Here is a 13,670-nt window from a genome sequence, read left to right on the forward strand (position 1 = left end):
CACGGGGCTGTCACGTCAGCAGCCCCACAGGAAGGGGAACTGCCCCTCCCCAGGAGCCTGGCTCTCATTCCCATGACAGACCCGGTGTGTTCCTGAGACGCCCCTTCCATAATAGGGTGACCCAGGCACGTCTTTCCCTCTCAGAGCCTCCCCATTGGATCTCCTTCGTCCTCAGCTGGTCCATCAGCAGGTCCCTGTGGGGTCCTCACCATGGACAGGGGTCACCCAGGCCCTGGCGATGCTTCAGGGAGGTTGCAGGTTCCTGCTGCACCGCAGAGCTCAGATCAGCAGAGAGACACGTTTAACATCTGCCTACAGCTCCGTGGAGGTCAGTGTGGCAATGAGCACAGAGGAGAAGTTCAGGGAAATAAGGAAGGAAACATGCGTGGTCCCCTGGCCCCAGAGTGTGGGTTTGCTTTCTGTCTCAGCCCCCTTCAGGGACTTCTCCCTTTTTCCTGAAACAGCGTCCACCGCACCTTCCTGGGAACAAGCCCCTGAGTCGTTCCTGCCTGCTCGGTGGCCCTTGATCCTTGGGCATTGTGTCCTTACTATATGCTCCTGTCTTCACTTTTATGGGACAGAGAGTGGGTCAGTGCTCTGACTTGGGGGACGAAGCTGATTTAATTTAAGTATTCCTCGTCATCCTCCCCCCGTGTGCCTTGAGCCCTGAAGTTATGTCTCTGAGCCTCAGTTTCCTCGCCTTCAGCATGTTGTTTGAACCCCACTCTTCAGACAGTTTGTGGGCTCAGTGGTGCCAGGACATGGGTGGGACCCAATATTGGTTAATTTCTAACCAGTATGAGAGGGTGAAGGTGTCAGACCCCACAGTCAGGATGGATGACTGATGTGCCCACTCGCGACCCCCGTCTGCTCTGACACTGAGAAATGCTACTTGTGGTGGGGTTTTGTTGTTTATTTATTTTTGGCTTCATTGGGTCTTCGTTGCTGCGCGCGGCCTTTCTCTGGTTGTGGCAAGTGGGGGCTACTCTTCGTTGCAGTGCATGGGCTTCTCATTGCAGTGGCTTCTCTTGTTGCAAAGCACGGGCTCTGGGTGTGCAGGCTTCAGTAGTTGTGGCTCATGGGCTCTAGAGCTCATCGCAGTAGTTGTGGTGCACGGGCTTAGTTGCTCCACGGCATGTGGGATCTTCCTAGACCAGGGCTCAAACCCGTGTCCCCTGCATTGGCAGGAGGATTCTTAACCACTGCGCCACCAGGGCATTCCCGCTGCTTATGTTTTTTATGAAATACATAGGCATGGTCTATTATAGGAGAAGAGAAATGCCAGTTTCTTAAATAGAGAAGGGACCACAACAAAAAAAAGAGGTGAAAGCTTAGTGACTACCAGTGCCTGAGTCCAGCAAGTGGTCATTAGAATAGAGGTTTCCACCTCTGTGTGGAAGGACAAGGACCTGAGGTCCTCACAGGCAGGGAGGGGTCAGGGCTTCAGGTCAAGGTTGGAATCGGTGTTGCCCCTCCACCTCGTTTGTGGCCAGGCACTGGGATATCTCTGCCCACTGACCCATCCCCGAGGTCAGCACTGAGCTGTGTCCTGTGTGCCATTGTAAAACAGCTTCAATTCATTATAATTGTACATGGATATCTGTCCCACCTGTGAGTGTGAGGCTCACTTGGGGTCATCTCTGCCAGGTACATGCCTAGTGAGATGCTGAGTTTGAGAGAGCGGATGCTGTGGGGCAGGGCAGCCACAAGAAGTCACCCATTTCCTCTCTGAATGTCAGGACAGACCTGGGAGAAACTCTCTATAGAAAATCACGTGTCTGGGAGCTGAGCATTAGGAATGAACATAAGAGATAAATCCTAATACTGAGAAAAAGTGCTAAGAAGGCTATCTGCAGAGCTAGTAACTTGTATTATCCTATCCAAGAAGATAGAATACTAGGAATATATGAAACAATTTAAGCATGTTTACACATCTGAAAAATTAAAGAAAGAAAATAAATTCTGGAAACAGCAAAAGGGATTATACTGCAGAAGTATATAGGATTTTAGCAATGAATTAGGCAAACACCTTACAGGTAAAAAATAATACTTTCATTAATACACTCAAGATATTCTTTCCATCAAGGAGAAGATACAGCTGAAGAGCCAATTATGAACTTGGAATACAATAGTGAGGAGTTTGTTTAGGATGCAGTACAGAGAGACTGGAATTAGAAAGTTGAGGTAGATGAGGAGTAGAAAGAACAGGGCCCATGGATATTGTGAATTTCAGAATGAAATCAGTGAGGACAATGTCTGCGACACTATGAAAGGCCAATTGTTGGTCTTTTACAGAGATGTAGCAAGAACTTACAATTGCTAGGGTGCACGTGTCTATACGTGAAATGTGTCTTGCTATTTCGCAGCAAAGGGAAGGAAATTGAAGGGAGAAAACGCCAAAAGATATGGGGAAATACAGTCAAGGAATTAACTGTCAGTGAGGCATTCTATACTCACCCAAATTATCATTAAGGGGCAAAGGTGAAGGGGTCAGCAGGGGAGAAATGCATACATGTGAGAGACCTGGGCGTGTCCGACCTGCTTGGACTCACATCTCCTATGTTAAACCTTCATGTTGGGCTCAGCGTGTCTCCCACAACTGATTATGCCTCTGTTTTCTATTTACGTCTAATGTGAATGTACTGGGATTTGGGCATCACAATTCCACTGAAACCGTGGCATAAGATTGAGGTGGAAATTACTATGACCTACAGAATAGAAGGACCTCAGGGTCATCTGCGAGGTGCCACAGTTGGCTCATTCTTGTGAAAGTTGATGCTGTTCCCAACTGTGTATCCAGTGCATTCAAACGGGCATCTTGAAGTTGGGCATGAAGGGAGTATTTACCAAAGCAACAGGTAATGTACACAAATCAGAACACTGAGAAAAAGGGATGTTTTCATAGAGCTGGTTTGCCAGCACACCACCTGGCTGTCGCTTCAAACACCTTGCGCCCATTCATAAATTTATTTACTTATTTATTTTTGGCTGCGTCGGGCCTTCATTGCTGTGCACAGGCTTTCTCTAGTTGTGGCAAGTGAGGGCTACTCTTTGTTGCAGTGCGTGGGCTTCTCATCGCGGTGGTTTCTCTTGTTGCGGAGCACGGGCTGCAGGTGCGTGGGCTTCAGTAGCTGTGGCACAGAGGCTCAGTAGTTGCGGCTCACGGGCTCTAGAGCACAGGCTCAGTAGTTGTGGCACACCGGCTTAGTTGCTCCATGGCATGTGGGATCTTCCTGGATCAGGGCTTGAACCCCTGTCCCCTGCATTGGCAGGTGGATTCTTAACCACTGCGCCACCAGGGAAGTCCACCTTGTGCTCATTCAAACTGATGGTATTTTGGCAGAAACTCTTCCGTGTATCATTTTAGAGGGGAATAAGCCTTGAGGGGGTCTAGAGAGGGTTTTCGGAAATGGTTTTGGATTTATGTGTTTTAAACTAGACCTGAATTTCACCCATTTACTCAGTTGCTTAAAACATTCTGGTTCTAGGCTGAAGGGATCGAGGTCAATAGCACACACCAGTGAGTGTGGAAATTAGAAATAAAGCAAAATGTATTACAAGAAAGTGGCAGAGCATGAAGGTGACTTCAGGTGTGGACCCAAACCTGCGATGTGGATGTAGCCTCAAATCACAGGAGTAAAAAAAGAAGGGGAGTAGTCAAGAATAATCAATAATGGTAAGGAGGGAAATTACCACACTTTAATTACGGAAGAGTCTCTACAGCAAGAACCCAGGCATTTCCTGCATGCCAGCATTGATACCCCGTGAAATTCTCAGCAGACAGTTCCCTCAATTCATACTGCAGATTTGCCTCCCAAACCTCCTAGTCATACAAGGATCGAACTCACCGAATGGTGGGTTTGTTCCCTCTGTTTACCTCCTGGCTGCATCTTGGGCTCCTCCGTGGCCGTGTTGAGCCTGAAAGAGCAGAATCCTGAGGCCCAGCAGGATTGAGCCGGCCATGCCCATCCGGATGAGAGTCTCCACTGTGTAGTCTTGGGGGTGTGAGGCTAGGAACTGTGGAAAAAGAGGTCACAGGTCAGAGCAGACCCAAATCACCCCAGGATCCCTACATGTCCACTCAGGTCACCTGCATTCCATTAACAGGTTGTGACCCTCGGAGCCCAACCCAAAATTGAGCATTTCTGCTACTCATCACTGTTGGCGTCTGACTTATTTTGTGATGGACTGAGAATGTCAGTTACCCCTGAGAACAAAAAAGACAGGGTATGGGTGAGGAGATGCAGAAATGCTTAAGTAATCTCTTTGATCTTGAATGAGTCTCTGGAACGAAACATGCCAGTCCCGGTACCTGGAGGTGAGCATCTCCAGTGTCTCATTTGCATCTAATCAGGAGGCAAAGATGAACACGTGGGGTTTCAATTTGTCCTGAAAGGATGTGGACCTGAAGTGTCAGGGTTGCCCTTATGGCCTCAGTTTCCCAAGATGTCACTCCATAGTCGTCCCCAGACTGGTCGCCATCAGCCCAGACCTCCTCTTCTCCCCTCAGGTGATGGGGGTGGTGGTTGTGGAGCTGCAGCAGGAGGTCTGGGGACAGCTCACTCACCTTGACCTGGCCCCATAGGCCCCGACACAGCCCTGGGCTTCTGTGTGGCAAGAACACATAAAACAACTACAACATAAAGGGGTAAGAATAAAGAGACCTATAGATTTGTAAGGGTTCTACATTTCCCTTGAAGAGGTAAAATACTAGCTCTGTCTTTACTGTGTAAAGTTAGGTATGTACCTGATAATCTCTAGAACAGCCCCTTCAACAGCAGTCAAAGACTTACAGTTACAGCACCAATAGAGAAATTAAAATGGTATGCTAAAAATGTTTCTAAATCCCAGGAAAGGCTAAATAGAAGAACAAGAAAGAGAGGGGACAAAACTTGAAAAAATAAAATGACAAACCTAAATAACAGTGTTATCAGTAATAATATTATATGTAAATGGGCGAAACACAGCAATTAAAAGAGCTTGTAAGATTGGTTTAAGAAAACAACCACCACCTACACTATGAAGTCCATAAGAAACTCACTTCTTTTTTTTTAAAATAAATTTATTTCTTTCTTTATTTTTGGCTGTGTTGGGTCTTCATCACTGTGCACAGGCTGTCTGTAGTTGCGGTGAGCGGGGGCTACTCTCTGTTGCGGTGCGCCGGCTTCTTATTGCGGTGCGTGGGCCTCTTATCGCAGTGGCTTCTCTTGTTGTGGAGCATGGGCTGTAGGTGCGCTGGCTTTAGTAGTTGTGGCGTGAGGGCTCAATAGTTGTGGCGCACGGGCCTAGTTGCACGTGGGATCCTCCCAGACCAGGGATCGAACCCGTGTTCCCTCCATTGGCAGGAGGATTCCCAGCCACTGCACCACCAGGGAAGTCCCAGAAACTCACTTCTAATATAACATGTAAATAGGTTAAAAGTAAAAGAGTGAACAATATGAATGAACCTTGGAAACATTATTCAGAGTGAAGTAAGGCTGACACAGAATGTCGCATTTTGTATGATTTCACCGACACGAACAGCCTAGAGTAGCCAGACTCCCTACGGCAGGAATTTGAATGGAGATGACTAGTGCCTGGTTCTCAGGGGGCATGGGGAGTTCTTGCTTAATGGGTACACAGCTTCTGTTTGGGATTATGAAAATGTTCTGGAAGACGGACAGTGGTCATGATTGCCGAACATGGTAAATGTACTTAAGGCCACTAACTTCGCACTTTAATGATGTTTCAGTGGTGGTGAATATCATGGTGTGTATATTCTACCACATTAAAAAAGTAGAAGGATGAAAAATTACTATGCAAACAGTAATCATAAGTAACTTCAAGTGGTTGTATTGTTTCCCTGTCCCACAAATTACCACAAACTTGGTGGATTAAAACAGCCCCAATATATTATCTTATGGCTCTTGGAAGTCAGCAGTATACAATCAGGTCACTGGTATAAAGTCAGGGAACAGGGAGACATTCCTTTACTTCATCTCCATCCAGAACCGGAAGTCTCGAAGGCAGTTGAATTCTATATATTGACCTTGTATGCAGCGATGCAGGAAAACTTTTTAATTAGAGTAGAAGATCTTTACATTATTTTGGATTTTCTGCGAACACAGCTGTGCAGTCTCTTAGTAATACAATATTATTCTTATCCACTTCAGAGCTTCTCGCCTTGTTTTGTTTCACTTACTTGCTTGGTGCCTCCAGGGCCCTGGTGAATACAAGTGGTCATACGGAACATACTTGGATCATTGCCAGTCGTAGACGAAAGGACCTCAGGTTCTCACCTGTACAAATGACGTCTAGTGTTGTTAAACATGCCCTCATCAACGAAAGGGAATTCCCTTCTATTTCTGATGTGTTTTTATTTTCACCAGGAATTGTTGGTATATTTTATCAAAGGCCTTGTCTGCATCTATTAAGGTGATTATTTTTTATTTGTTCTATTAAGGTATTGCATTATGTGACAGAGTTTTAAAATTTTAAGTTACTCTATCCTTCGAAAAAAAAACCCACAGTATGGTCATGAAGTAATGTCCTTTTAATGTATCACTACATCTCATTTGTGTACACTTTATTTAGGGATTTCCATCTAAGCTCATGTGAGAGATCTTCCTCTGACTTCTCCATGTATAACTCCCTTGTCAGGTTTTGGTGTAAATATTTTCCTGATCTGATGTGTTGAGGTATGTTTCTTCTTTTTCTGTTCTCGGGAAATGTTTGTGCAATTTGGGGGTGTGTGTGCGTGTGTGTGTGTCTTTCACGAGTACATAAGTGCTCGGAAGAAATCACCAGTGAAGCCGCCTGAACTGGTCACTTACACGTCGGGCAGTGATGACCGTCACAGCATTTGTCTGCATCCCATCACACAGTCGCCATTTCTTTTTTTAGTGAGAACATTTGAGATCTGCTCTCTTCAAAACACTGAAGAATGGGATACAGTGTGATAAGCTGTAACCACCATGCTGTATATTAGATCCCCAGAACTTATTCATCTTATAACTGGAAGCTTGTGCCCTTTGACCAATATCTTCCCATTTCCCCCTCGCTCCAACCCCGGGAACCAGCATTCTACTATTTCTTTCATTTTGAGTTCGCTAGATTCTATATAGTTCAGTCGTGGGTAAGTTTGGATTAGAGTCAATGTATAAGGTGGTAGATTTTCCATTTATTCTTATATCCATTTAGTAAATTGTACACGTGAAGATTTCCATCCCATCTACATTTTCTGTATGTTGGCGTCAAATTTCTCATAATGTTCTGTTACTATCTTTATAACGTCTGTAGGATTTGTAGTGCTGTCTGCAATCCCTTTCATGCTATTAGAAGTGTGAGCCTTCTCTCTTTTTCCCTCGGCTGTGGTGGCTAGGATTCATGAATGTTTTCAAGAATGAGTTTATTTTTTGCCTTAATTGATTTTCTCTACTTTTTGGTTGTCTTCATTATTAGCTACCCTTGTCATTATTATTCCCACCTTCTACCTTCATTTGAAATAATTTGCTATTTTTTCCTGAAGTCTTGGTATGATATGTTAGGTCATCGATTGTTTGAAGCCTTTTCTAATATATTCATTCATGATTCTTAATTTTCTCATTTCGTATGTTTGATGTGTATTATTTACTTTATCATTCATTGAAAACATTTTCCCACTTCTGTTTTGCTTTTTTTCGTTTTGATTTTGGTTTTCAACTCACACATTGATTTTTGAGCAGTCTGTTGCATTATTTCCCAAACGTAAGGATATTAGTTATCTTTGAGGGTAGAATCAGGTGACTGCCACAGGGTCCCAGGGGCTCCGGGTAGTCTGTGTTGGGAGTCCAGGCTGTCTGTTGGTCGTTAGGCGGTGTCCACTGCGGGCAGGCAGCTCCTGTGCCTTCCGGGGTCCGTGCAGTCTTCCTCCCTGGAGCGTGGGGTCTGGGTCCTTCCTGGGCTAGCGGACGGCGAGAGCAGCATACACGCTGGGCTCTTCTGGGGGCTCCCCTGACTGGGGGGCAGGGGTTGCAGTCTCCCGTCTGAAGGTCGAGTGGTTCAGCTGGGCATAGGTCACATCCTGGGGGGCTTCAGATGTGGCGGCCTGCGGTGGGGGAGAGGGAGGGAGGGTGTGTGGTTGGGGTGGGGGAAGCCTGGGGGCCCGGACAGAATGGGACCCACCTGACCGTCCCTCTGCTCGTCCTCTTCCGCTTGTCTGTCCTTCGTGTCCAGCAATCTCCCCGACAGGGAGGAAGGAGAGGTGGCCACCCCCCGCCTTAGTCTTGATCTTGAGTGGTTCACCTGGGCGTACGTCCCCTCCTGGGGGTCTGCATCCTGCCTGTTCTGCTGGAGGGAGAGAGTAGGACAGAAAGGGGACTTGCTGGATCCACTGTGATCTCCTTCCGTCAGCTTTCCACTGTGTTGGCAGAGTGATGCTTTAAAACCTTAGGTCAGGTCACTTTCCTGAGGGAAACTCTGGGGACCTCCTAACACCTCGGAGCCTCTGGATTCTTTCTACGGTTCTGATTTCAGTATTAACACGTTATCTCCCTTGCACATTTGGCTCCAGCCGCACGGCCATCTTCCTGCAAAAGCACGTCCCTGCCTCAGGACCTTTGCACTTGCTGCCCCCCCACCATGCACTCTGTCACCTTCTCTTGCTTTACTTTCCTTATCGGGACGTTGCATTCTAGGACGCTACCTGCTTCTTTACATATAGTACCTCTCACCCCCCAGGTGAGCTCCCTGCTGCACCTGCAGCACCTACAGGGAGCCGGGGGGATGAGCTCTCCTTGTGCACCACTTTTGGGTGAATGAAGGAAGAGGGGTCTGGGGACTTTCGGGTGATTCACTTATTCACAAATCCTCTTGAGACGTGGGGCTTCTCTGCAACGCCAGAAGGTCAGACAGAGGACGGGGAGCCAGGAAAGGGGACCCCGAAGGAGGGGCCATGAGGTCACAAGGAAGCAGGAGGGGTGGAGTCACAGCAGGACGACCCAGGAAGCCCGGAAGGGGAGGTCAGTGTGGGACGCTGCTGGAGCTGGGATGTGAGGACAGAGACGTGTCCATTGGACTGAGTTTGGCAACAAAGAGGTCTCTGGTGGCCTGGACAGGAGTAGGGGTCTCACCGGATGGTCCAGCTGCACCCTGTCCTCAGGCTGTGTGTCCTTCACGGCAGCATCTGCTGGGGCAGAACAGGGTGTGTATCGCTTGGTGGGATCCCCTGAGATCGCTCAGGGCTGGAGCCCCCGCAGTGCATCCAGAAGGGGCCACTGAGACCCAGGGGTGAGGGGAAGTGTGGGGTTTCAGTCCGCACCCCCTGAGCCCACCCCTTCCCAGCCTTCCCCTCCCCCCCACAGGTGCCTCCAGAACCCTGTGTCCCCCACCCCGTCCTCTTCTGCTCACAGAGGGCCTGGTCCTGGGCGGCGGCGGCTGGGCAGGAGCTGGGGAGGAGGCGGGCGTGTTAGGGGGAGAATGAGGGGGAGCTGCGGGCGGGGCGGGCCTGGGGGTCTTCGGGGCGGGAGTTACCTGCTCTGCAGGCCTGTGTCCTTGGGTTCTGGGTCTGCAGCCCCTGCGGGAGGGTGGAAATCAGCCTCGCCCTGGGCTGGGGCAGATGACAGAGGCTCGTCCCTGGGACTCTTACGACCCCTGCCCCTCACTCGGGCTTCAGGAGGAAAGAAGGAGACCTGAACTCATACTTGCGTACATGTTTCAACACTTCATGAGATTGCAAAGGAGGAAAATACCTTAAATTATACATGTCAGCTGACAGTACATGTTTTCTTTCTAGATTTTTGAGTTTCAGACTCTGGACAATCTTTTTCTAAGCTGACCTTGCCCATCTCTTAGGTTTCCCTTTGGCTGGTGCCCTAATCCCACCACCTCCAGGGGTCTGGGTCACCCTGTTCCCTACTCACCCGATTTCCTGCGTCTGCTCTGAACCCGGTGTCGGACGAGGAGGACGAGGGGCAGCAGGACGAAGGCCACCGAGACCCCGATCAGGACGTTCAGGTACCATTTGAGACCTGGGGCACCAGTGACGTCATGCATGAGCCCAAGATGCCATTTAATTGAGCGCCTACTGTGTGCAGGCTCGTGCTGGGGTCTGTGCATTCATCTCCTCTAACCCACCCCACCCATTTTACAGATGAGGAAACTGAGGCACAGAGAGGGAATTCACCAACCCCAGGTGACCCAGTCTGGAGGTGGTAGAGCTGGGATTGGAACCCAGGGCTGTGGGTTCCCTGAGCTGTCCTCCTGCCGCGCCCCGCCCAAGGTGGACACCAGCTTTGTGCTCTGGGGGCTTCTCATTTGCCGCGGGCCTGTCCGAGGGTCTCATCTGGAGCCGAGGGTCCTTCCTTGTTACCCTCCCCTCCCCCATCACAGCAGGGACTGGGGGAGGGGCCGGCTATGTGCGGTGGACTCTTCATCTTTCCCTCCCCCTCCCCGTACAATGCCACCACCACTGCGGCACTGGGGACAGGCCCCCATACAGTCACATCCTCAGGGGCCTCCCTGTGAGGCCTCCTCTCCTGGGGGGTCAGAGCCAGAAGTCAGAACTGAAGGAAATCTAAGCTCCGGGCCACGATTCTCTGCCTTTACACTTGGAGAAACTGAGGCCCAGGCAGGGGAAGGGGGCCCAAGTCAGCGTCTCCAGAGGTGCCTTAACCAAGGGCATAACTGAGTCCTGCCCCCCTGGGCCCAACACCATGTCCCACAGACCCTCACTCACCTGTCTGCGGGCCTGGCTCCGTGGGGGGAAGGGCCCCAACTTCAGAGCCTCCCGGGGGTCAGGACAGAAGATGGGGGTCGGGGGCTGCTTCTCCCCACCTCAGCCCACTGCTCCTCCCCCAGGATGGGCCCCGAGGGGTCATTCCCTCTCCATGACCCCCACCCTTCATCCACCAGCCTCAGAGCTCCTGGTGCCTGTGGTCACTCCAGCATCTCTACCTGACTCCCAGCCCCCCTGGGACACAAGCTGTGCTGAGATTGGGTCAGGATTTAGAGCAGCTGAGGACCTCAAGGGACAGGCCTGGGGCCAGGTGTCCACATATTGGGCAGAGGCCCCAGTGGCTCACCAGCTCTTGACTTGGGCCCTGTGTGTGGGTGGTGGTGTCCCCAGAGGATCCTGGGAAAACGCCTGTAGTTGGGTGAGGGGCTGCGGCTTCCCTGGGATCCCCCCTCTGCTCACACTCTGGTGCTGTCTCTGCTCTGGGGCTGCCCTTGGCTTTCCCCCTCCTCCTATCTGAGAAGTCTGGTGACCGGACGTGAGAAGCAGCAGGGACGGGAGGGTCTGGTTTCCCTCCGTCCCTCTGCAGGCTGGACCCCCTCCGGATCACCCTCCCTGGACTCTCCTTTGGAGCCCCCCTCACTCCTATCCTAGAAAGGGGGTCACCTTCAGAGCTGACAACAGGGACACAGAGGGGACAGGGCTGGGGCCCCTCACCTGAGACTGTGAGCTCCAGAGGGACACTGGCGTGTGACAGCAGGTAGGGGTCACTGTTGAGTGAGCTGTAACACCTGTAGGTCCCATTGTGGGCTGAGGTCACGGGACTCATGGAGAATTCGGCCTGGAAATGCCCACCTCGGTACTTTGATCTAAGACGCTGCGGGGGCTGGGCTGCCCCCTCCTTAAACAGAAGGAAAGTTTCCCTTGTGCTCCCTGACTGACACAGAAGGGTCACGTTCTCTCCTGAGGCCACCAGGGGGCCCGGCTGCACCGAGAGGGAGGGCGTGTCAGGGAACCACCCTAGAGAGAGGAAGAGGGGTGAGGGGCTGCCCGCCCCCTGGTTCCGAATTGCGACTCAGCTGGTCCTCCCTGAGGCCCCTCATCTCTGTCTGTCTCTGTTTTCTCCGAGTCTCTCCCTCTCCCTGCCCACCCCCGTCTCTCTCTGTCTCCCTCCCTGGGGACCCCTCACGCCTGGTCCCAGCATCACCAGCTGGGGCTCCCCCGGCAGGGCCTGTGCAGAGTCTGGGTCCCTGACTGACCCGCTGGCTCCTCACCGGCCACCAGGATGTCCAGGGGGTCACTGGGGGCCGACCACTCGGAGGAGAGGTTGTGTCCACCGTAGCATCTGTACCGGCCCGCGTGGGTGATGGTCACTGTGCCCAGGGGGAAGTCGGCCTGAGAGAGCCCAGCCTGGGGCTGCCGGCCAGGGCTCTGGGGGAGGGCCTCTCTCCCCTCCTGGGACAGAGCGAATCTGTCATAGCCGACGTCAGAGCGACACTGGAGGGTCAGGCTCTGTCCAGAGGCCACGACACGGCCCTGCGGGGTCAGGAGGGAGGGCTTCCCAGACACACCTGGGGGAAGACCAGCCCTGGGCTGTAGGGGCTGGTTCCTCCCATGAAGCCCCTTCTCCCGTCCTGGTCCCCAGGCCTCACTGTCGCTCACACTCTGTGTCTCTGTCCTGTGCGCCCTGCTCCCCCCTCACCCCACCCTCTCATCTGGGACAATCCTGGGAGAAAAGCATCTAATAATCTGTCTTGTGCCTCAAAAAGTGCGTGAGGCCAGGGTGGGACCGCCTCACCTGGGACCAGGAGCTCCAGGGGGTCACTGGGGGCCGACCACACCTGGGGGGTGTCCCTGTAAAAGCCGTGGCATCTGAACGTCCACCTGTGGCTGGGGGTCACGCGACCCACGGGGAACAGGGCCTGGGTCTGCCCCTGGGGGCCTCGCTGTGCATCCAGGGTCCAGGAGCACTTGGGTTCTCCTTCCTTAGTCAGAATGAACCCGTCCAGTCGCTGCCAAGAGCGACACTGGAGGGTCACGTTCCCTCCCGAGGTCACCACAGGGCTCGGCAGGGCTGAGAGGGTGGGTTTCCTGTGGGCCCCTAGGAGAGAAGGAGGGAGCTTGTGAAATGGGGCTCACACGCCCCTTTCCTCCTCCAGGGCTGGGCTGTGAGAGGGACACACCCCTGAGAGCAGACCCCCTTCCTGAGGGCAGAGCCCGATGCTGGGACCCCCGAGTGTCCTCTCACCTGTCACCACCAGCTCCAGGGGGCCACTGCTCTCTGACCAGCCAGTGGGGCTGCGATAGTAACAGTGATATCTCCCTGCGTAGTCCTGTGTCATATATGAGATGGAGAACTTGCCCTTGTCCCTGGGCTCCAGTGAGGGCTGTCTGTACCAGGAAGGTGAGCTTCCCTCTTTATACAAACGGAACTCCCGGACCCCCAGGGTCCCCTGACACCAGATGGTCACGGGGCTCCCCAAGGGGATCACAGAGCCTGGCTCAGCCCAGATGGTGTGTTTGGGGAGGGTTCCTGGAAGGACATCAGAGGCTGGGTCACAAGACATCCTCACCCCCAGGTCCCCAGCTCTCAGCCCCCAACCTCCCAGACTCCCCCTCCTTCAGCCCAGAACTGCTGTTCCCCACCCCATTGCCTGGGGGTGGTCCTTTGTCACCGTGAGCAGGAGGGAGCTGGGACACCTGGGGACAGACTCACCTGCTTGCATCTGGGTCCTCAGGCCCACACTCAGCCCTGGAAGAGAGACCCCTGTGAGAGGTTCGCCCTGAATCCTGATTAGCGCCTCTCCTACCCGTGAGCCTCCTGAGTCCTGGGGTGTCCTGACAGAGCAGCCTGGCTGTGGGGAGGGGTCCGTCCCTGGCTGGGGCTTCCCCTCCCCCTCCTCCATCTCACCGAGGCAGAGCAGGGCCGTGAGGCTGGGGGTCATGGCATCTGGTCCCTGTGGTCCAGGTGGTGCAGATG

General features: G+C 52.3%; 2 protein-coding genes across 7 annotated transcripts in view; one reads left to right on the forward strand and one right to left on the reverse strand.

Moving 5' to 3' along the window:
* LOC132416835 (NACHT, LRR and PYD domains-containing protein 2) overlaps positions 1 to 13,670 on the forward strand; it is a 1,001,898-nt gene that overhangs the window by 114,428 nt on the left and 873,800 nt on the right.
* On the reverse strand, positions 3,874 to 13,650 carry LOC132416841 (leukocyte immunoglobulin-like receptor subfamily A member 6). Of its 6 annotated transcripts, XM_060000468.1 has the most exons (14): positions 13,602 to 13,650; positions 13,407 to 13,442; positions 12,939 to 13,223; positions 12,489 to 12,791; positions 11,965 to 12,261; positions 11,408 to 11,710; positions 11,287 to 11,289; positions 10,694 to 10,741; positions 9,879 to 9,986; positions 9,490 to 9,532; positions 9,367 to 9,404; positions 9,090 to 9,142; positions 8,143 to 8,307; positions 7,922 to 8,065 (listed from the first exon to the last, which is right to left on the reverse strand). In XM_060000468.1, the coding sequence occupies exons 1-14, from the start codon at positions 13,633 to 13,635 to the stop codon at positions 7,922 to 7,924; spliced, it is 1,860 nt and encodes a 619-aa protein (XP_059856451.1). In that variant the 5' UTR covers positions 13,636 to 13,650. The 6 variants fall into 6 exon arrangements, with proteins under 6 accessions (XP_059856446.1, XP_059856449.1, XP_059856447.1 ...); XM_060000463.1 differs by lacking the exons at positions 7,922 to 8,065; positions 8,143 to 8,307; positions 9,090 to 9,142; ... (3 more) ...; positions 10,694 to 10,741; positions 11,287 to 11,289 and adding exons at positions 3,874 to 4,019; positions 4,157 to 4,207 and having other exon boundaries at positions 13,602 to 13,635; XM_060000466.1 differs by lacking the exons at positions 7,922 to 8,065; positions 8,143 to 8,307; positions 9,090 to 9,142; ... (3 more) ...; positions 10,694 to 10,741; positions 11,287 to 11,289 and adding exons at positions 3,874 to 4,010; positions 8,837 to 8,845 and having other exon boundaries at positions 13,602 to 13,635.

This window comes from Delphinus delphis, chromosome 20 (assembly GCF_949987515.2).
Source record: "Delphinus delphis chromosome 20, mDelDel1.2, whole genome shotgun sequence".
Classification (NCBI taxonomy): Eukaryota; Metazoa; Chordata; class Mammalia; order Artiodactyla; family Delphinidae; genus Delphinus; species Delphinus delphis.

Coding starts and splice junctions, on each gene's coding strand:
- LOC132416841 (XM_060000468.1), bottom strand. CDS start 13,635: ATGACCCCCAGCCTCACGGCCCTGCTCTGCCTCG. Junction 13,443..13,601: donor CACGGCCCTGCTCTGCCTCG/GTGAGATGGAGG, acceptor TCTCTCTTCCAG/GGCTGAGTGTGGGCCTGAGG. Junction 12,262..12,488: donor CCTGGAGCTCCTGGTCCCAG/GTGAGGCGGTCC, acceptor GTCTTCCCCCAG/GTGTGTCTGGGAAGCCCTCC.